The sequence below is a fragment of the Serinus canaria genome, chromosome 18, assembly GCF_022539315.1.
Source record: "Serinus canaria isolate serCan28SL12 chromosome 18, serCan2020, whole genome shotgun sequence".
In the NCBI taxonomy this organism is placed as follows: Eukaryota; Metazoa; Chordata; class Aves; order Passeriformes; family Fringillidae; genus Serinus; species Serinus canaria.
The window spans coordinates 7,241,133-7,263,887 of NC_066331.1; the positions used below are offsets into that span (position 1 = coordinate 7,241,133).

At 59.0% G+C, this 22,755-nt stretch overlaps 1 protein-coding gene across 2 annotated transcripts; it reads right to left on the reverse strand.

Annotated features, from left to right (window-relative positions):
• Positions 1-61: 61 nt before the first annotated feature.
• Positions 62-20,188, reverse strand: RHBDF2 (rhomboid 5 homolog 2). 2 transcript variants are annotated; one of them, XM_030233092.2, is made up of 19 exons: positions 20,105-20,188; positions 10,730-10,836; positions 8,967-9,116; positions 8,772-8,878; positions 7,970-8,162; positions 7,687-7,899; positions 7,007-7,132; positions 6,545-6,678; positions 6,125-6,337; positions 5,879-5,990; positions 5,453-5,527; positions 4,972-5,133; positions 4,280-4,380; positions 3,768-3,831; positions 3,548-3,642; positions 3,258-3,333; positions 2,823-2,923; positions 2,495-2,648; positions 62-1,907 (listed from the first exon to the last, which is right to left on the reverse strand). In XM_030233092.2, the coding sequence occupies exons 3-19, from the start codon at positions 9,090-9,092 to the stop codon at positions 1,488-1,490; spliced, it is 2,472 nt and encodes an 823-aa protein (XP_030088952.2). In that variant the 5' UTR covers positions 9,093-9,116; positions 10,730-10,836; positions 20,105-20,188; the 3' UTR covers positions 62-1,487. The 2 variants fall into 2 exon arrangements, with proteins under 2 accessions (XP_030088952.2, XP_030088953.2); XM_030233093.2 differs by lacking the exons at positions 8,772-8,878; positions 8,967-9,116; positions 10,730-10,836; positions 20,105-20,188 and having other exon boundaries at positions 7,970-8,750.
• Between the last annotated feature and the right edge of the window lie 2,567 nt (positions 20,189-22,755).

Sequence of the window (22,755 nt, forward strand, 5' to 3'; positions counted from 1 at the left end):
ACCAGAACCCCCTAAAAGTGCTGCATCCCCACGCCCAAGAAGGGAGAAGAGACCTTGTGCATCTCATTAAATACAGGTAGAAATTTATTAAGGATGGGGGGGAACCCACAGCTTTTTAAAAAAGTATCAAAAAGAGACAAATGAGGTGAAGTGTCTGTCTTTGGCTGGAGCAGCAACTGGAGGGACAGAGTGGGGTTGAAAACTGGCCCAGGGTGGAGGGAGAGATGCAGGGATGGGTGCAGATGCTCCTGGGCTCACTCAGCAAGTGGTTGTGGACAGGGAGTCAGGCTCTGAGCCCTTGAATGTTCATCCCAGGACATCCTAAATGGGGCATTCCCACATGCCACCTCTTAAAAGCACTGAGGCCTCCAGCACCAAAGCAACACATCTCAGGGGAGAGACAGCCTGGCACCAGCCTGGGTCCAAACCAGCCCAGAGGGGTCACCTGGACCCCAGGAAGGACCTGCCTTCGTGCCATGGCTGATGGCAAGGAGGAGGAGGAGATGCTGGGGAGGGCAGGTGGGACTGTGCAGCCTTGGGCAGGGAAGAGGGAAGGTGACTGCCCCATCCTGCACTTCTCCACCTGACCAGCACCACTGGAGGAAGGAAGGGCTACCTGGGTCTCCATGCTTTGAAAAAGGGAAAGAGGCAACAGCAGGGACTCAAGGCAGAAGGTGGGAGCACCGACAGCATCCTGAGAGGTCTGTGGGCACCAGAAGCAGCCACATGAGCCCCCCAGGGGGTTTTTCTCCATGTCTGCCTCTCACCATGGCACTATAAACACAGTCCTTGCCACTGCTCCCCTTCCAAAAGGAGAATTTCACTGAAATAAGGAAAGGAAAAGCCCCCTGCCCAAGTCCTGCCTCTCCATACAGTGAGGACCCAGGCAGGAAGGCACAAGCCTCCTTGGGGACCTCAGGGAGAAAAAGACTGAAAAATATCTTTAAAGCTCAGCCCTGAACATCTTGGAGCCAGACAGAGACTCCAGAGAGCCCAGAAGGGGGAAACCCTGGCCCTAAAGAGCTGTGGATAAAAAAAAGTTCCCCTGCAAAAAGGGGCTTGTGTTCACAGTATGAGCTGCAGCAGTGCAGGGCACCGAGGTGGGACGGGGCCCCAGGCAGGCAGGGGCACAGGCTGGAGACTTCAGCAACTTCACCCCAGGACTGGGAGTCCAGCCTGGCCATGGATACACCAAAATCCTGCTTCCCTCAGCCCTTTCCTCACAGAGGCAGCAGCCAGAGTCAGTCCCCAAGCCAGTTATGGCTTTTCAGCATCAGGAGGGAGCCCTAAAGGGGTTCAAGGCAGGGCTGCCTCAGCCCTGCATCCCCAGCATTGAGCAAGGGGTACCCCAAACCCACCCTCCCTGAGGACAGAAGCATGCTAGCTATCTGCCCCATCCTGAAGCAGCCACCACCATCTCCCACAGGCAGGGGAGGACCCACGCCATGGGAAACATGGCCAGTCCAGCCCCGTCCCTGCCAGCAGGGTCAGTGCAGAACCTGCTCCAGCTCGTACTTCTCGCAGAACTTGCTGGTGAAGGGCAGGCAGGTCAGGTACTCCACCCAGCGCCAGTTCATGGGGTACACGTAGAGCCACACCACCAGCGAGGCAAAGAGCCCCAGGAAGACCAGCAGGGACACGATGATCATGGCCCGCTTGCGGAACTTGTCCAGCGTGCCGAAGGTGATGTAGGGCAGGAAGGCAAAGGACAGCAGGAGCCCGCTCAGGAAACCGAACAGGTGAGCGATGTTGTCGATCCAGGGCAAGAGGCCACAGATGAAGAGGAAGAGGACGATGCCAAAGAGGTTGAGGAAGGCTTTCCAGGGTTTCTCCAGCACTTGCCAGCTTTGGAAGAGCTCCACGAAGAGGCAGGCCAGCAAGCCGAATTGGGAGCCGGCAGGGCCCACCTGCAGGGGTGGGGGAAGTCAGGGCTGGACTCTGTGTCACCCCAGACACACCCCATGTCCCCCAGGGATCATCTCCTCGCACAGCAAAGCACATTTGGCTCTTGCATCCCTGTGCAGGATCCTGCATGGGGCTCAGGGGTGGGAGCCCTGGCACAGGAGGATGAGGAGGGGAGCAGAGTGGTGCTGTTTTGGCAGAGCTGATATTTTCTGTGACTCAGCAGCCAGAGAGCATCGCCCCCTTGCAGACCACAGCCCCATCCTGGCACACCTGTGCGGGGATTAGGGCCCTTGGCATGATCTCATTTAAAGCCTGACAGGGTTTGGCTGGCAGCAGATTAGCCATCTGCCTGCCCAGGGACCCCGCGTGCTCACGGACACGTGGTGACATGTGACACACATGACATGTGCCAACACCACACGTGGAGCAGGGACACCCTCTCCCCCTCTCCCTGCAGCAAACCCTGCCAGGGGGTGAGAATCTGTGCTCCAGCCCCATCCCCAAACCTCTGCCCAGGATGGGGATGGAGAGGGGCATCCTTTGGTCCCTGGGAGCTGACAGGATTCAGGACAGACCCTCAAACCCTCACCTCTGCCCTGTAGGGTAGGAAGATGGCACTGGCCAGGTTGCCCGTGATGCCACTGAGGATGAAGATGATGGAGATGCGATGCCAGCCTGCCAGTTTCTCCAGGTCCCGCAGCACTGTCATCTGGAACGTCACCGACACCAGGCAGTGGATGATGCTGGGGGAGAGGCCCTGGGTTAGAGACCCCAGGGCACGAGGCAGCTCACAAAACACCCCCACTGAAGGCACCTGTCACAGTCTGGAAGTGCCCTTCCCTCCTCTCTCCTCCATCCCAGGGGGCACTCCAGTGCCCAGTCCCCCCATCCCTGGGGATATGGGGGCTGTGGCTCACCCAGCATGCAGGAACAGGGACAGCCACAGGCGGTAGAACTGGTCAGGAACCTCTGGGTTCAGGAAAGGCAGGAGCCCACAGACCTCGTCCAGGCAGTGCACCTGCAAAGGCAGCAGGGTTGTCACCAGAGCCACAGGGGAGCAAAGGATGGGTCACAGGGATGCCAATGATGCCAGGTAGCATCTGTGAGGGGATTCTGGATGGTTGGGGCACCCACATTGCTGCGGTGCTGGTAAAGGTGCCTCCTGCCCCACACCAGCAAGGTGGGCAGCCCGGCCAACAGCTGGGCAAGTCCCTGCACTTTGCATTGTTCCTGCTCACACCCATCCCAGCCATGTCCCATTCCTGGTAGGACACTCTGAAGCCCTTTGGCATCAGCATGGCTGCTAGCAATGAATCCCACACGCCCTGCCATTCCTTCCTGGCCCTTCTCACCTGCGAGCAGAGTGTTGCCTCCTCGTGGAAGTAGCCGTGCATGAAGTCGCAGTACTCCCGCGTGGTGATCTCACAGCTGACGGGGGGCAGGAGGGGGCTCGCTGGGGGCAGGGCACACTCAGGACACCCCTGAGCATCCCCCTCTGCTCCCAGCCTGCTGCCACTGTGCTTCCCACCCTCCCAAAACTCTGTAACCCCCCTCAGGCACAGCTCTGGACACTGATCGGGCAGCACGAGGCAGGAGTGCAGAGGGGGGAGCCAAGCCAGGTGCCCCTTTTGCCACAGCCCACCTGCCCTTGGTGCCGATGCAGCAGGGCCTGCCCTTGATCTCGCAGTCCAGGTGGGCAAAGCCCGTGTGGTTGGTTTTGGTCTCATAGGTGCAGATCTAGAAGCAGGAGGGAAAGGAGCCCTGGTCAGAGCCCAGCCCCAGGCTGTCCCTGCAGATCCCTGCTGGGCTCATTGCCACTGCCACCATGGAGCCACCAGCTGATGGTGGCACCGGGCTCTTACCGGCCACTTGGTGATGTCATCTGGCCACACATGGGGTGGGTTGGATGCAGGCTCCTCACACGTCCTGGCAGGAGGAGCAGGGTGAGTCGGGTGGGTGCCCCCAACACATCCCCCCTGCAGACCAGTAACCTCCTCAGGCACAGCCAGCTCTGGGACCTGCCTCGATCCTGCCCACCCGTGGTGTCCCACAACACCCCACACAGCTCCTTGTGCAGGTGAACCCCACAAAACTGAGAGCTGTTGGACAACCATGCCCATGGATGCTCCCATCCCAGCAGGACAGGGACAAGGACAACACAACAGCATCACCTGCTGCTCCCTGTGTTAAGGACAGGCCCTGCCTCAGTTTCCCCACTGATTCCCTCTTCTTTATCACTCTCCTAGTGAGCAAAAACCTTCCATCCCCTCAGACAAGAGGATTCAAGGCATCCGAGCTGGAAAGGCAGCCCCTTCTGCTGTGTCCCACACACAGCCAGGTGACAGGGCCACCTCCACCCAGCTGCTACTTCTACCTGGGGTCCTGGTGACACACAGCCCCCGAGGTCCTCTTCTCTCCCGAGCCCATGGCTGGTGCGTTGCTGCTCGGCCACTTGATGAACGTTGCCAGTGTTTCCTGCAGGGAGCACGGAGAGACTGAGGATGCAGCAGGGAATGCATGGCTCTGATATAGGGTCTCCTCGAGCCAGGTCTCACAAGCTCTTGGAGATCTATATCACATCCAAGATAGCTCATGCTACCTTAGAGGGCATAAAATCAGCAGGATGGCTTCTGTGGCAGAGTTGGAAACAGAAAAGTTTCAATAAAAGGCAAAATAACAAAACTCTTTACAGAGAAAAAAAAAAAGCCTGGTGCAAGAGGTTCTTGCTCCTGGTAAAACACCCCACAAAAGCAATTAGTTTCTTTGTTCTCTTCCTTTTCTAGTAAATTGCTTTTTGGCTCCTGTCCAATTGGCTATCCTTAAGTTTGAGGTGAAGTCCCCCAGGTCCTATGAGGTGTCTTTTTACCTAATCAAGAAGAGAAACTTCTAGGCTTTTTTCCTTTTTAAAGAGACAAAGGATAGTTTGGTCACTCGGTCAACGGGGGGGGCACATTCCTATACGGCTCTGACCTCTCCTGCATCCTGCCCAGCTGCAGTGCAGGGCTGAGATGGTTTCCCCTGCTTTCCCCAGGGATCCCCAGCCCTTCCCATGGCAGGAGCACGCACCGAGCAGTCCTGGGGCAGGGTCTGGATGCAGCCAGAGTTGTCATTCTGGACGCAGCAGCCGGAGCCCCGCTCCCGGTCCCGCTCGCGCTGAATGAGCCGCTCCACCTGCCGGTCCTTCCGGATGCAGGGGGAGAACTTGGCTCCCAGGTGGATCAGGTCGATCTGGCAGGGAGATGCCAGTACATGGGATTTGTCTCTGCACCTCCCTTCGCTCCAGCTATCCCCAGGGAGAGGTTAGTAGGGGCAGGGGGTCTCCACAGGCAATAGACAAAGGTTTCTATTATCCCAGTGGAGGGAAGACAGGACCATCCCACTGTGATGCCACATGTCCCAGTGGGAAAGGGGCCTGGGACAGCAGGCTGAAGTGAGGAGGTCAAGCTCTGCCCCCCTGAGGAGAGGAGCACCACAGAGAACCACCCCCAAGCTCAGAGCAGAGGGCAGGGTATGAGACCAGGGGCCAAGAGTCTGGCAGGGTCCTTACCGAGCTGGGCCCAATCCAGAAGTTTTCCTGCTGGATGTACTTGACACTTTCGTAGACACCCTTGTTCCTCAGCACCTGCCAAGAGATGCCAGGGTCAGCTCCCACTGAAAGGATAAGTGCTGAGGGGGGTCACCCCTGTCTCCCTCCACTCAAAAGGGGCTGAGCATCCCTTTCATCTGAGGGGAAGGGCTGTGGGTGCCACCTTCAAGGCAGGATAGGGGAACAGCTCTGCTCCCACCACATATTCTGCTGCAACATGGTGCTGCTCATCCCCTTGCCTGGCCATTTCACAGAGCCTCTCAAATGCTGGCTCCCAGTGTCCCAAGGTGTCATGCTCCCACAAGATGCTCCCAGTCCTCACAGGGAACATCACACCACAGGACACTGGTGGTCACAGTCCCCCTGAAGGATGTCTCTTAAACTTACTAACTCTGTCGTCACGTGCTGGGCGAAGCCAATGGGGGCGATGCCGTAGGTGCCGATGACCAGCAGGGTGATGAGAATGTGCACAAAGGTGATCCAGTATGTGAAATACGGCCTGGGGGGGACAGGACCCAAAACTGGAGCTGGTCAAAGATGTCTGAGCAAAGGGACACTGCAAGCAGTGATCCCCAAGCACTGAGGGGGACACACATCTGAGTCGGGGTGTCCCGTGCCGTCGGTGCCCCTCACCGGTGGCTGTCGGTGATCTCCAGCTGGGACTGCACGATGCTGCTCAGGCTGTGCCGGTAGGTCCTGTTCAGCCACTTGCCCACCACGCCCAGCCCATAGTAGCGCTTCTTGCGGTCGAAGGCGAAGTGCTTCACTTTGGAAGCGATGCGCCTGCCCCGCCGCGGGGCCGGGCCCACGCCGCCCGACACCGAGGCCAGCCGGGCACCCTCCCGCCTGTCGAGAGAGGAGAAATCCATCACACCTCCCAAAAGGAGCTGCTGAGAAACACCCCATGGCCAGATGTGAGGCTCTGAGCACCTCCTGGCTCCATTCTCCCAGCATCATCATGGAAGTCCCTGGTGCTCATGGCTGGGGACATTGTCCTGCCTGCAGCAGGGCACCTGGGCAGCCTCAGGGGCAAGACCTGCTGTTGGTACTCACGGGGTGGGCTGCTCCACCTCAGGGGACACCCTGGCTTCCTCTGCCACCTGGTGCATGCGTAAGTACGTGGCTGATAGAGGAGGTGACTCGAAGACGTCATCGGGCATGGAGTATGTCTCATCGTGCATGTCCATCTGGAAAGGGGTTGGATATGTGTCCTTGGATATATGTGATGGGTCAGAAGCCCCCTGACTGAGCATCCCCCTGGCCAGGGGGAGTGGGTGACCCCCAATGACATCCCACTAATAGCCCATCACAGGGTGTGAAATGTGCCCAGATGGCAACATCACACCCAAGGCCCATCACCAGGGCTGGGGCACAGCAGCTACCGATGCCTCTGTCATTGCTGGGTGGAGTGCTAACGCAGGGGTCCTCGTGAGAGCCCTGCTCCACACCCAGCCCCCTGTGCAGGGCACTGGGACATGCCCCAGGCTCCAGCAGCCAGCGTGGAAAGTTGCTTGCCTTACTGAAGAAGGACGAGTCCAGGGTATCAGCAGCATCCACCATGTCTTCATCCATGAAGCTGGGGTACAGGAAGCTCCTCTTGCTCCTCTGCTTGGGAGCCAGTGGCTCCAGGACAGAGCGCCCCTTTGGCAGCACAAGCAAATGAAGGTAAGCAACCAGAAGCCCTCAGTTTTTGCAGCACTGAGGGTTTCTCAGATCTTCCCTCTCCAAAGACAAGTGGCAAAGACTAAAGCCCAATCAGCCACCATAGCCCCTTTGTGTGGGGAGAATTGGCAGAAGATGCTGCCTTTAGCCCCTCAGAATCCCCATTGGACCATGGCCACGTTAGTCAGCAAGACAAGTGACCTCTGAATTCATCTGGTCTCATACCCACAAAGCCATCCCCAAGATTTGCCCAGGGCTCCTCAGAGCCAAGAAAATTGCTGGAGAGGTTTCATTGCCGCTCAGCAATGGAACCCAAAATTTGTTTCTTTCTCAGATTGTCCAATTTCCACCAAAACTTCTACTTTTAAGTAGAGCTCAGGTTAAAAAGACCAATCTCCCCCCTTGAACCCACCCTGGAGAGACAGCAGCCTCCATGCACAGCAAACAGCCAGGAAACAAAGACGATGGGTGAGAAAGGACAGAACTGAAACCCAGCTTAGGAAGGTGATCCCCCTCACACTCCCAAAACTCACACGGAGGAGGGCTGCAGCTGCCTTGAAGCTCATGTGGGCCACAGACTCCCTCTTCCTGCGCGGCAGGCGGCCGTAGCCCGAGCGGATGCTGTTGAAGGATGCCAAGGAGACCACGCCGGGGGTGAGCGGGGGCAGCATGTGGTGGGGCGTGTGGGGACGGTCGGTCTCGTCGGGATGGCGGAAGGGACGGCCCCTGGCCAGCGGGTCCACGATCTGGGGAGGGAAGAGCTGTCAGCGCTGGGACAGCAAGGCTGGCAGTGGGATGCCTCACCCCAAGCTCTACCTTGGGCATCTTGGCGGGCTTGGGCGACTCGGTGGCTTGGAAGGAGGGCACCTCCTGGCTGGGCAGCTCCATGTCGCGATAGGCAGGCTTCAGCTTGCCGTACCTCATGCTGCAGTGCTGCAGGCTCTTGCGTTGCCACTGCTGCCGCTTCCCCTCCCAGTCGCTGCTGACGCCAAACCACTGTGCTGTGCTCCTGGACACAGGGTGAGCACACCTGTCACACAGCTGGCCCCCCACACCATGTAGCACCATTCCACCCAGCCATCCCCTCTGCAGGGTGGGCACACCATGCGCCACCATTCCACCCAGCCATCCACTCTGCAGGGTGGGCACATCTGTCACACAGCTGGCCCCCACACCACGTACCACCATTCCACCCAGCCACTCCCTCTGCAGGGTGGGCACACCATGTGCCACCATTCCACCCAGCCATCCCCTCTGCAGGGTGGGCACATCTGTCATACAGCTGGCCCCCCACACCATGTGCCACAATTCCACACAGCCATACCCTCTGCAGGGTGGGCACATCTGTCACACAGCTGGCCCCCACACCATGTACCACCATTCCACCCAGCCATCCCCTCTGGCAGGCAGTTGGGGTTGGGGTGTCTCAGCCCAGCCTGCAGCAGGGCAGTTTTGACCTGGCTATGGGTCAAAGGGAAGTGGAGGAAAGTGATTCTTGCACTCCCTTCTGAGACACAACTCTCCAACCCCACCCCAAATCCTCTGGCAGTACCCACAATGTCCTGACATGGCCCCCTTTGAGTGAGCCAGCCAGGGCTGGAGCCCAGCCTGCCCTCACTTGCGGATGCTCTGGGACAGGGATGTCTGCCGGCGGAAGCCGGGCCGGCGCTCTGGGCGGGGCTCCTGCAGGCTCTTGCTCTTGCGGTAGACAGGCACCTTGGAGGGCTGGAAGGCAGAGCAGGGCATCAGGGACACAATGGCGCCTGGCAGCCCCCGGAGGCCAGCATGGGACAGGTGCAGCTCCAGCACTCACCTCCTTGCGGGCGCCATCCTCCTCGGCCTCCCGGGGCGGGATGACAATGGACAGGTTGGGAGGCTTCTTGCTCTGCAGGCGGCTGCTGCTGGAGCGGCTGCCCCCGTTCTTGTCCCCGGCTGACATCTCCAGCTGGTGGTGGTTGGCAGGCTGGCAGAGTGCAGGCAGTCAGCCACAGAGGGACAAGCATTCCCCCAGGAGCTTGAGTGTGAGGAAAGGCTGAGTCCCAGTAAGAGATGAGGCCTCATCAGTGGGACGTCACCAGACTGAGCACCCTGTGTCCCTGTGAGCGCCCTGTGTCCCTGGCTGTGCTGGTGAGACCTGGCCATCATGAGCCCATCATGAATGCAGCTGCTGCATCCCCAAAACCCACATTCCAGCCCTGAGTTTGGTTGGACAGGAAGGCTTACATTACCCACTCACTCCCAGTCCCCCAGGGGTCACCAACACCATTCCTTCACCTGCTGGGAGTAGGGCAGGGATGGCAACAGTGACCAGGTCAGAGCATCCCCATCATCCCAGCACATCCCAGTGGGACACCCAGGCTTCACACCCTGCCTGGATGAGCCTGACCATGTGCCTTGGAAATATGGGGGATGCCAGCAAGGCCTGGCCAGGCCCATGGCACACAACTGCAGCACACGGGAACACCAACACTCCCAGTTTGGGAAGGGAGCCAAGGGGAGATAGCAGGGAATGTGTGCAAGGAGCTCCTCTTGCCTGGGCAGGGTAGGAAGGGAGGGGATGCACAAGGCCTGAAAACACCTGATCCACTTCCCCACATGCACCACAGCTCCCACGTGGACCTGTCATGTGTTGGGGTGCCCCACGAAGGGGAGATGCAGGACATTCCCCTCTGGCACGTGCATGCACACACCAGGCTGGGATACCGAATCCTCCCTGGCACCACGTGCATGGAGAGGGAAGCTTAACAGCCAAGACGTGGTTAAATCCCCTCCCAAGGGTCCCTGCAGCCAGCTCTACCAGGCAGGGCTTGCTTTGCAGGAAAAGTAATTCCATCAGAGTGCAAGAGAACAAGTCCCAGATCCTATTAGGGACTACGAGGGCAATCAAAAGGGAGGCACAGCCCTCTCCAACCTCTTCTGCTTGACCATGTGCCAGTGCCCAGGGACTCAGACAGATCTCACAAGCATCTCTTGTCCCCCAGGACAGTCATGGCCATGGGAATGGTGTCACTTGCCATGTTTGCACAATGCCACTGGCTGCAAAATGCCAGCTTGATCCACAGGCCTGGCTCCTCTCCCTGCCCAAGATCCCAACGACCGGACTCCTACAGCTCTGCTCTCCTTAGGCAACATCACTTGAGCAACCAGATGAGTGACTGAGATGCCACCAGCCCCTTCTGCAACAGGATCCCATTGGCAGCCCATTCCCACAGCAAGAGTCAGGGATGGGGACACTTTTGCAGCTCCCTTGGCAGCTCCCTTGGAGTCCTGAACACAACCCTCCCCTTAGACCACACCACAAGCAAAGTCTGGCTTAAGCAGCATGGGGTGCCCAAGGGATCAGCTTCATGGGGATGCAGGAGTCCAGAACAGCTCCCCAGGGAGGGGACAGCCTGGAGTGGGCAGCACTGGCAGGAACTGCTGCCCTCCATCAGCTCCTGGGCCATGTGATAGTCTTCTGCTCCTGCATTAAAATGGGCGCTGGGCTCCCTCTCCAGCACCAAAGCTGGGAGCAATCAATTCCCAAATTTCTCCTGGGGGTTCAGCCAGTGCTGGCCCCCACGAGGGTCTCCTCACCTCATAAGAGTGACAGGGATCCTGTGCAGTGATGGCAAACACCCACAGCAGCCTTCCTCTGCCTCCGTCCTTCACGCACGGGAGCCCCAGGACACGGCTGAATTCTCCTGTGGGAAGAGGCTGTGATGAAAAACCATGCATGGGAAAGCAGGCAAGGACTGCAGGAGCATCCTGGCAGAGGGAGAGCTGAGCTCAGTGCTCCCTAGACCCTGGAGACAGGGCTGCAGGTGGCTGGACACCAGGGACAGGGATCAGCTGCTGGCACAGGGCAGCAGGAGGAGGGAAAGCCCCCATTACAGCAATGCTCCATGGCAGGGAATAGCATGGGGCAGGCAAGGAGTTTTCCCCTGCTGCTGCCTTCCTGTCTCTTGGGAAGCAAGACACCCAGGAAGAGTAGGCATGGAATATGAGTGCCTCACTGGGTATTTCATAGCTGCTAAACTGGGAGAGTGCCAGCCCCAGCAAGTAAAACTTTCCATCCCATTGGAGAGCTGGAAGCTCTGTTTGTTTTCCACCCAGGGCAGCCAGCAGGGAGCCTGAGATGGCAGCTGCTCTGGAGAGCTGGGAATGGGAACATGCCGGGATCAGAGCAGTCCCAGGGGCACCCTCATCCTCCTCCAGCTCTGGGGAATGGCTCTGAGTGGTAAGAAGCACAGAAATTGGAGCCAAATTCTTACACACCCCCATCCCAAAATCCCATCCCCAATTGCTCCCATCACACCCCGGACAGCCCCAGACCTCTGTGCTTCCCAGCAAAGCAGGTTTGCAGCATGTTTAAAATCCTGTTCTGGCTTCCCCCCAGCTCCCCACGCAGAGGGTGGAGGGCTGGACTGGCCTCTCCCGAGGTGATTCAGGCCAGGGGAGCTGGCAGAGCCTGGCGGGCACCTGCTGTCCTGTCACGGTCACGCGGCCACGGCGCTTGTCACGGCTCTGTGCCTTGGCACACTTGGCATTGAGAGGGAGAGAGAGGAGGGCAGCGGCCCCCGAGGGCTCAAGGCTCCTTTGCCACACAGGCTGGAGGCAGCACCACCCCCTGAGCACAGATCCTGAGCCACAAGAGCCTTATCCCGTGCCAGGCAGAGAAATCCCCAGTGGATGGTGCTGGGAAGGTGTTTTCCAGCTCACCATGTGCCTGGTGCTGGTGCCCAAGCCCTCTGGAGCTGGCATGCTTAGTGTGGGAATGGGCCAGACAGTGCCTCCATCCAGAGACAGCCTGCCCCAAGCTTGGTCCTCCAGATCCCCTGGGGTCCCAGGTCCCCAAGCTTGGCCCCCCAGATCTCCTGGGGTCCCAGGTCCCCAAGCTTGGCCCTCCAGATCCCCTGGGGTCTCAGGTCCCCAAGCTTGGCCCCCCAGATCCCTTGGGGTCCCAGGTCCCTGTCACTCCCAGCCCCAACATGGAGGGCTCTGCCACCAGGAGCACAGCTCACTGCCTGGCAGCCCCAGCATCATCCACCCCATCACAGGGCACAGCTCGGCTGCAGGTCCCCAGGGAGCCTCAGCCCAGTCCTTGGACACTCAGGGTGGATGTGGTGGCTTTGTCCTGGGGACAGAAAAAGGAAGTGAGAGGCGACGTGCGGAGCTGACACGGGGGGGTGACTGAGCACATGCCCTGCTGTGGGGACAAGGCAGGTCACAGCAGCAGGGGGTGACTTGGCAGCCACAAGCATGTCCTGAGCTTGGTTGGAGCTGTGCTTTGGGCTGGAAGAAGGGTCCCGGGGGCAGCACGTTGTCACTTTAGGCTGGAAAAGATCTCCATGCACTGGGGCTGCTGCCATTGTTGGAGCGATAGATGGGCAGGGCGTGGAGGGAGGACCACCTGGTCTGGTTGATAAGAAGAGATCCCCCACTACCACCATCTCCCCTCCCAAAGCTCTTGACCACTGAATGTCCCCAAAGCCTGACATCCAGCAGCAAGGGACACAGGCTGTGCTCCAACAGCAGCAGGGGGGTGAAGGCCCCACCCTTTCCCAAGAGGGCAGATGTGCTGGCATCACTGGGGATGAGCCTTCAACCAAAAAAAAGGCACAAGGAAGGTTACCAGGGCTGGCTCCCAGCCCCAGGGCGAATCACAACAAGCACTGACTAGAGGAAGCACACCAAGGAAGAAAGTGATGGAAAAAATGACGTGGCTCACACAAAGTGTCACCGCAGGACACGCTGGGATGGTCCAAGCAACACAAAAGGACCATCAGCAAGGCCAGGTGAGCAGAGCTGGGACAGCCAAGGACATCCATAGCACCAGACAGCAGAGAGAACCCTGCAGAGCAGCCCTGGCTGGAGGGAGGTGTGTGCAGTGGGACCATGGATGCTTGGAGAAGGATCAGGATCTCCCTCCCCGAGCCTGCTGGCACTGGGGGAAGAGACATTACTGGAATAACACTGTTTCCATCTGCTGCAGTTCAGCTGGAGGAGAAAACAGCTCTGAGTCACCCAAGGGTGTGGGGCAGGGAGTGGGACCCCCAGGAGAACCAATCATACCCATCACCCTGAGCATGATGAGCTCCAGCTCCTCCTCTGCATCTCCACAGGGCAGGGAGAAAGGGGCCAGCAGTGCCACAGGGCCCCCAAACACCCCCACAGCCTCTGCCACTGCTGGCACCCAAGAGCCCATCAGGCAGAGCTGCTGCTGCTGCTGCCCATAAATGATTCAGGAGCACGTTAAAGACCTCTCTCAAGGCTGGAGCCACGTTAAAAGGTGCTCCCAGTTATTAAGAGCTCCAGAAGGAAACTCAATTTGTGCAGCTGCTCTGAGCATCAAGCTCCTGTGGGCTCACACCCGAGCAGAGACCCAGCACCTTCTCTGCCTCTGCTCCCTTTCAAAAAGCTTTTAACCATTTTGCAGTCTCAAGTTTCAGGGCTGGAGAAAAGGAGCCAAAGTATAAACAGCTCTTGAAATAAAACCATATTATTGGAGAAAAAAAAAAAGAAAAACACTCCATTTTTCCTCTCGTGCCCCAACCCTGTCACAAAGGAGCTGAATGGCAAAAGTGTGAGATGCAGGGTTTTGCTCTGAGTCTTGAGAGAGGCCCTCTGTGCTTCAGAGGGGATGGTTAGCTGCCCTCTCCCTTATCACTGAGCCACATGGTCAGCATGGACACCCACAGGGGCTTAAATCCACACCTCCACACTGGCTGGGGTGGGAAGATGGTACAGATGAGTGCTGAGATCCTGTCTGATCCCCAGGGCGTGCAGGCAGCCAGCACCACCTCACCCACACCACCATTAGAACATCCTCTCCCATTCTCCTCCATCAGGACATTGGGCAATGGCAGCAGGTTTGCTGGGCTGGGAGCATGGCACACCCCAGGAGGAAGGAAAGTAGCTGGGAAACAGAGCAGGGCGGGTGGGGAGCCACGCTGGGCCTGCTGATAAGGAGAGCCCTGCATGGGGACACAGGGACACAGGGACATGGGGAACTGGGCCACTCATGGCAGCCTGGGCTGGGCTTCCCTGCTGCAAGGGCTGGAGGGCCAGGAACGTGTCCCTGGGCTCCCTGGCAGTCCTGGGTGACACCATCCCCGTCAGCATGGAGAGGGAAGGATTTGCCTGCAGTGCCTGGGAGTGGGTGGAAGAGCCATGGGGAGGATTTCCCACAGCCCATTTCCCACTCTCGTTAATGTTTACCAGAACAAAAACCCCCACCCCACCCAGCAGACAAAGGCTTCCCAGCCTGCTGGGGTGGGCAGCAAGTCCCAGTGGGCTGGGTCCCTCTGTGCCACTGGCCACCCACCCCTCGTGTCCCCACACACCCTCCCAGCACAACAGCCCCAACCAGGCAGCACAGCACAAACCCCTCCTCTGCTTCCTGCAAAGGTGGTGGGAGCTGCTGGAGTGGCTGTGGCTGCACAAGGGGACCCTCAGCCCACTGGACCCTTCCCCAGGCTGGAGCTCAAGCCAAGTGAGGAACACACAGGTGGAGATTTTGGGTCACCCCAGTGGCTTTGGGGACAGCAAAGGGCCAAAATCTCCACCAGGAGTGAGGGAAGCACAGCAGCTCCACTGGTGAATGTGCAGAGGGCTCAGCTGCTCCACAGGCAGGGTCACAGACACACAAGGAAAGCTCTTTTTCATTTTTCCCCAGCCTACCAGGATTGATTTAACTTGGATTTATCAAAAAACTGATTAATTACTCAAATCTACTCCAATTCCTTATTAGCTTGGCTTAAACACAGAGTGCACAGACATGCAAGTGTTTCAGCCCTGGCTGCACCTTCTGGAAGGGGCTGAGGGCTCCCAGGTCAGTATTTACCCATGGGAAGGGGACAGCCTGCCTGCAGGCCACGTGCCTGCCATCCCCGTGCTGCAGGTCATTACTGAGTTCACTCCCACTTCCGTCCTGCAAGCAAAATTCGTTGTATGAAAGGTCAGTGGGGCTGGAGGGGACGTTCCTCCCTCTGGTTCTTCAGCTGAGCACTCATTCTTCCAGCAGCTCTCAGTGCCAGGGCCCTGGCTGGGCTTGCAGACTTCCCCAGTCCCCTGCTGCCTGTTTCAGAGCACACCAATTCCCCCAGAGCAGCACAGGGCTGGCAGAAATGCCTCATGTTTACAGAGGGTTCCCTTGCCCTGGGCTCTGGCCATCCCCACGCTGTGTGGGAGGCAGTAGTGGGAGGTGGTGCTCAGCCCTGTGCAGGAATTTGGCTCAGCCCAGGGATAAGATGAGCCCTGGGCTGGAGCCCCTATCTCTGGGAACAGACTCCTTATCTCAACACAGCCATTCCAAGGTTTTTAGAAAGTGCTGCTCGCCCTGACAGGCCCTGTGCAAAGGGGGAGCTCTGGGTGGACACCAGCAGCCTCCTTCTTTCCCATTCCAGGGCCAGCAGCTCTCTGAGGAGAGGGGAGAAAAGGACCTTGTGGTGTCCCTTTGGGCTGTGCACGGTGACACCTTGCTGGCAGGGGGCTGTCCCCCAAACACCCCATTACATCTCAGTGCTCCCTGCCCCAGGACAAGGGGGGGAAGCTGCTCCTCCCTCCTCCCAGCCAGCAGCAGCCAAGCGTGGGTGGGCCACTCCTCAGCTTCCTTCCTTTCCCTCCTGATTGCAGAGGCCTGAAGTACCCAGACCTGCACCCTGCAGGGAAAGCCTGCAAGAACAGCTCATCCCATCCAGCACAGTGCAAACCCTGCACAGGGAATCCCACACTCACTGAAACCTGGACACTGTGATGCTCTTCCCACCACAGCATCTCCGTGGACCTGTGCCAGCCAGGCCCTTTGCAGCCCCTCAGCTGCCAAGAGCTGGAGATGGGGTCTCCTCAGCCATCTTCATGCTTCTCCTGCGTGCTGTCTCACCTCTGGGATGCTGCTCCACAGCTCAGCAGGAGCTGGAGATGCTGCTTTTTAAGGAGCCACCTCCATGTCCTCCCAGGAGAGCCTGGACCGGGTTAAGCCACCATGTACAAGAGGTGACTGGTTATGGGATCACCCCTGGCAAAGCTGTATGACAGCAGCACAGCCCTGGTGACATGTCTCTGCTCATTCCATGGAGGAGCTGAGGCCGGGCAGGACACACCAACATCGAGGGCTGGGCATTCCCCCTGGCTGCCCATGGGCACAAGGTGCAGCCTTTGGGCTCACAGGTGACAGGAGGGCACTCCCAGCCCTGCCTGGCATTCTCAGGAATTCCCTTATAGGAATAACTCCACCAGGCCCCCAGCACAAGCTGCAGCATGACATGTGGGGAGTGAAGCCACCCCATGGCATGGAAGGGGGCACTGGCACACTGGGCATCTTGGGGGGCACCAGCCACATCTCTTCTGCCCCAAATAGGTCTGTCAGACCAGAGGAATGTCACTTTTATGCAATAAATCAATAAAACACAAACCAACAGGCTGCTTGAAGGAGGGCTCCATTGCCCTGAGAGCTGCAGCAGCTGGAAAAGGTGCCTGGAGATGGGAGGGATGGTCCCGTGGGATGGGTGTAAGGCAGGAGCAGCCACTGGGGGACCACACACCACCCATCTGACTGGCTCCCCACAGGGCTGGGCATTCAGCACAGAGCCCATGTGCCCTCCACAGTGGTGGGTTTCTTCCTCCCATCCAATATCAGCAGCTTGAGAAAAGGCCAAGAAGACGCCTGGGCACTGTCCTGCTCCCTCCTGTCCCATGTCCCACTGCAGCCTCTGGCAGCACAGCATCAAGGGGGTTGGTTTATACCTCACTCCCCCTGCCCCCAAGGCACAGCCACAGCATCAGCCCTGCTCTTGTGGCTGCACAAACTGTCCCCAAGGTGACAAGCTGTGGTTTCACTGGACACCTCTGTGATTTGTGACTCCTTTGTGGCATTTCATAAGTGGGGAAACTGAGGCACTGCACTACAGTAAGGCTCCCTGCCTCCTCACCCTGCTGCTGCTCCACAGGCAGGGAGCTGGTTCCTTCTCCATCAAAGCCCACACAGCTCTCCCAGTTTTAAGTTCCTGGAGGACAAGGGTGGAGGAGGAAGCTCTCACATGCAAACCCCATAAATATTTGCTCCCCTGCCCTCCCAGAGCAATTATTTGGGGGTTTTCTCAGTCCTGTTCTCAGCTAACGTGACCAGTGCCCTGCAGTGCTTGACCTTGGAGTGCGAGTCCCCAAGGACCAGGGGGGCACAGGGGTCCTGTGGGGTGGGCAAGCAGAGGCCAGGGTTGGCCTGGGGTCCTCCTTGGGTCCATTCTCCACCCTAAATGCCTCATTAAGAGAGCAACCACCACACAACTGCTTTTTTGTTGGTTTTTTTAAGTAAGAGGGATTAAGTACCAGCGCCAAGGGTTTCCTCATACTCACCAGCACACACAGAGCTCTCCAGGCCGACTCAGAGGCCAGGAAATGACCATAACTCAAAGCACTGCACACCCCCAGATGGCCACAACTCCTGGATGCCTGTAATTTAAAGGGATTGTGCCCACCCCTGTTGGGAGCTCGTTGTGTTATCAGACATCTCAGGCCGGCAGGACAGTGGAAACCGAAAGTCATTAGGTAAAAAGCTCCTCCAGAGGAGAAGAGTTCATGATCCCATCACTTGTGGGCTCATAGAAGTTTCAGTAATTAATTTTCAGCTTTCACTAATTGATTCCTTCAGTGCTGAGCCCCTGACAGCACCAAGCTTGCACTCGCTCCTCCGGGTCAGGTCCCTGCAGGACTCCCAATGCCCATGGGAAATGTGGAAATGCCTCATGAGCTGGGCAGCTCTGCAAGCTCCCCAGCAGCTGGTTCTCCATCACCTGTCTCCTACTTTCTTTGGTAATGAGCTCTGTTCTGATTCCTGGCTTGTCCCAGGGCTGTTTTCAACTCAGGAACAACCAAAGGGAAGGAATAAGGATGTATTTGGGGGATCCCTCAGCTTCACTGTAAGAGCTAAACAGGAGCAGCATCCAAGAACAAAAACAGAACCAGAGGACAGCTGGTATTTCATCCCAGCCCAAACACAGCCCACATTGCCCAGGTCCCCTAGTGCCTCCCAGTGAGTGCATTCCCCCTGAGGCGACCCAGCAGTCTCCTCCCCACCGGATTCACGCCCCCGTGCTCTGCATCCCCAGCTCGGAGCTGCTCTCCAGGCATCCAGAGGCATCCATTGTTCCTCCGCCCCGCTCCGGCAGCGCCGCTCTCACACACCCAGCGCTCACACGTGCGTGGCAGAGACGACACCGGGCTCGGCCCCGTCTCGCAGAATTTGCATCAGGGCTTTGTTGTGGTGTCAAACCCCACCCTGTGGTTTGCCCTTTCTCACTTCGGGGCTTGCAGCACCTCCAGGTGCCCCAGCGCAGCTGCAGCGGTGCCAGAGAACCCCCACGAAGGGAAGTGGTAAATGGTCACCTGCTTTATGGCAGGGCTGGCAGAAGCTGCTGGCCACATGAGCAAGCAGCAAAAGGTGCTGATCACCCCATTAACTGCGAAGGAGCTGGGAAGGGCAGAGCCCAGGGAGCCACATGTGAAGCCAGAGCTGACCAGGGTAGCACAGGCAGAGGCAGCTCAGGTTTCTCCCAGGCTCAGCTGCAGCTGAACCCTCCAGCTCATTTTGGAGGTGGGACAATTCCAAACTGGTTATTTCCCACTTGGGAAAAAGGCAGGAGCCAAAGGATGCTGCTCCAGAGGGCACAGTGGAGTGAGCTGAGGGGGCAGTGTTTCCTCACTCAGGACAGCCCTGGCACTGGGGTGGGGAGCACTCCCCAGTTCCCCAGCTGGGCTGGAGGCTGTGTGCCCAGGGCAGCAGCAGCACGATGAGTTCAACCTGGAAATCCCCAGGAGCAAACGTCCAGAGACTGGGAACGTGCAAGCAGGAGAATGTCCTGGCTCCTCGTGGCACAGATGACGCCACGCTGGGGAAGAAGGCGGACACTTCCTCTTGCCACAGGGACCCAGTGGTGACAATGCAGCCTCTCTGGTCCCCTTCCCCCTGCAGGACGTAGGCCTGGGGGGCTGTGTGAGAACTGCAGGGTCTCAGATCACCGTGGGCACCATAGCCTGGCTGTAGGAAGCCTGGAAGGATGGGCTCTGCCCAATCCTGCTGGCCTGGCAGAAAGGCAAGGCAGGATGGGGTAGAGTTCAGCCTCACTCCTCTATCCCAAACCTGGAGGACCAATAGCAAAAATCTGACTAAAATACCCACGCACAGCATCCCTCTGCTCCCGGCGGGATGTACACACGGACGGAGGATGACCCGACCCCTGCTGTGTAAGGATTTTGTTCGCCTGCGAAGGGCTGATGGCAGCACTCGCCACTCCAGGCAGCACGTGGGAGCGTCCCAGAGCCCTCAACCAAACCTCAGAGCAGCGACAACAAAGCCCCGGCGGGCGGGGGGCAGGAGGATGCCCGGGGTCAGGGACCGGCCCCTCCGCTGCCCACCTGCCCTCGCCTGCCGCTGCTGAGGGGCGCTGCCAGCCCCGCTCACCTGGGCAGGGAGAAAAGCAGCAAACACAAACAAAAAGCACCCGCCCGCCTGGTTATCGGCGCCAGAAAGTAGGTTAGAGCTTTCCTGCCTGCCTCGGCCGGGGAGCGGGCAGGGTTTTCCCTCCGGCCGTGTCACCCCGTCGGGACACGCACCCACTTCCCCCAGTGATGGAGAGGAGGAGGAGGAGGAAGAGCCCGGCCCCCGCCATCCGTCCGGATGCCCGCGCTGGAGGCGCCGGGCAGGGCGCGGGGCACGGCCCCGGGCAGGGGGAGGCGCGCCGCGCCCCCCGCCCCGCAAAGTGTCCGGGCTGGGACGGGGCAGCCCCCAGCCAGCCCCGCAGGGCCGGACCGGGCCGGGCCGGGCCGGGCGGGAGGCGCGGGGCGGAGGAGGAAGCTGGCGGGACGCGGCGCTCACAAAGCAGCAACAAACCGGGCGGTCACGGAGCGAAGCGGCGCGGAGGCACCGGGACCCCCGCCCCGCACTGCTCTGCTCCCCTCCTCGGCCCCGCTCACCTCGCTCCCGGTCCTGCCCCCGGTGCCACTCCCGGTGCCGGTCCCGCGGCAGCCGCCGCCGCCTCCACCTGGGCCGGGCGGGGCTGGGGGCGGGCCCGGGGCGGGGCTCGGCGGGGGCGGGGCCCGGGGCGCGGCCGGGGGCGGGGTCTCCGCCCGGGGTCCGTCCGCGCCCCAGTCGGATTCCTCCGGTCCCGCCGGGCCCCGGCCCCATCTACGGGAATATCTCATGGGCAGTGAGCCCCTGCGGCCGCCCCGCGGCACCGGGAGCTCGGAGCCGGCACGGCCGGTACCGGCACTGTCAGGACTGGGCGCTATCGGGACCAGCTACTATAAGAGCTGGTCACTGTTAGGACTGGGCACTATTAACCCTAGTCACTATTAGAACTGGCCGCTATTAGGACCCGTTACTATTAGGACTGGTAACCATTAGCAATGGTCAATACTCGGAACCGTCACTATTAGGACTGCTCAGTATAAGAACTGGTCACTGTTAGGACTGGGCACTATTAGAACTGGTCGCTATTAGGACCCGTTGCTATTAGGAATGGCCACTATTAGGACTGGTCAGAATTAGGACTGGTCAGAATTAGGACTGGGCACTATTGGGACCAGCCACGATAAGAACTAGGCACCATTAGGACCAGGCACCATTAGGATTGGTCACTGTTCGGATCAGCCTCTCCTAGGACTGATCACTCTCACAAACCATCACCATCAGGACTGGTCACTATCAGAACTTTCAGTATTAGGACCGGTCATTATTAGGACCAATCACCAGTAGAACTGGCCACCGTTAGTGCTCTAAGGCATGTCCCCCTGACCCCACACCCCGCGGTGGGCACTCCGGGGAGGCAGGCAGGGGTGGGCTGGCAAAACCCGCTGGCTCGGCGGGCCCAGGCATGTCCCGCTGCCCGGGCCGGATGTGGTGACGCCCAGCCAGGCTGGGGCAGCGGGCAGCGGCCGCAGGGCCGGTCCTGTCGGCTTTCACAGCCTGACTCATCCCGGGGCTGGCCGAGCTCAGCCCCTCGGGGGCTGCACCTGCTCCATCGCCATCAGCGCTGGGCTGTTCTTCTTGCACAACAGCCTCACATTCAGCTCCCTCCGCCCCTGAGGGGGACACTCCGTGCTGGCAGGATGTGCAGAGAACTTTGCAGATCGGGTTTGGCACAGTTTTGTTGCTGAGGAGTCTATACAGGACAATATGCCCTGGATTTTGCCACAAAATAAATTCTCGATTCACAACTACCTACAGGTTCCAGGTGAGGGCCAGCTGAATTTACAGCTGGGACCAGGCAGGACGAGGAATTTTATGCCTTGCTAACCAAAACTACAATTTCCCCCAATATTTCTTTTCCCGGCACACCCACAGTGCTAAGCCTGACCTCGGGTGGTGCAGCCTGCATTCACTGATGCCTGTTCGGGCGCTGAGCTCGTGCTCTCATCAGCCCTCTGCCTTCCACGGCTTCATGCTCAGCAAATCTGCTCCTGGTTCCGGGTAGAAGGGAGGGTGGGGGAAGCTTTCGGTTCCTGCCGGCTCCTTTGAAGGTGTGGTTGGAAGCGGGTGGAGAAGGGAGAGCCCAGCAGGTGCCAGGGTGGGTGTCTGGGCACAGACAGCCCGACGCGGGCAGGGCCGGGGGTGGGGGTGTTCCCTGCCCGTGACTCAGGGGTGAGCAAAGGGTGAGGTGCAGGTGGCAAGCAGGGACCTGTGCCAAGGCGCCAGGTCTTCTCCTGGAATTTAGAAAGGGACAGAACAACCTTTTGGTGGGATAAACAACAGCTGAAAAAACCTGTCACTGCCGTGGCTCTGCCTGCATCCTGCTCCAAGCTCGTGTCCTGTGGGATGTGTCTTTCTGTGGAGGAGCCAGGTGGGATGGCAAGGCCCACAGAGGGGAGGAGAGGAGGGTGACTGCCACCTGTGCCAGCCCTGCTGAGCATTGGGCAATAAGGAAGCAAAAGAAATGACTGAAAACCCCCAAGGCAGCAAGGACAGGGTGTTGCGTCACTGCTGGGGAGACGCTCTGCAGAGCACTTCCGTTGTGGAGCAAACGGCTCCACGGCTGACCAGAAGTGTTCTGGCTGCTCTGTGCTCGAAGGGAGCACTGTGTATCCCAGGATGGGAGACCATCCTGTGTGGGGTGATGTGCTGGGCCCAGGGCTGGGATCTCTCAGCAAGAGATTTTCCTCCCTCTTGTGCCATGAAACCCTCCAGCGTGGGATCTGTCCCCAGCACTCAGAGCCAGCAAGGTCCTGCTGCTCACTGCACACCCAAGGCTGGCAGGGGACTGCTGCTGGGGCAGGTCCTGTCCCTGGGTGTAGAGGAACACTGCAGGAGACCTGAGCAGCATCGGTCTTCTCCAGAAACCACAGCAGGGAAGGTTTCAGGGGGTTTAAAAGAGGATTTCAGGAGCAAACTGAGCCCAGTTTCTTTGGCCGCGTTCCCTGTAGCAGCAGATGAGGTTTGTGGTCCCTTCCAACCCAAACCATCCTGTGATTCTATTGCCATTCTGGTACGTTTTAAGGAGGCATGGCAGCTAGTTGCTCTTCCCAAGGATGCTGCTGAACAAACCCAGGGGCCATTGAGGCTGTGACATGTGGCATCAACCCCGTTGCTGTGTTTTGGGAGAGCTGATGGAGCCAAGAGGCTCCCTGTG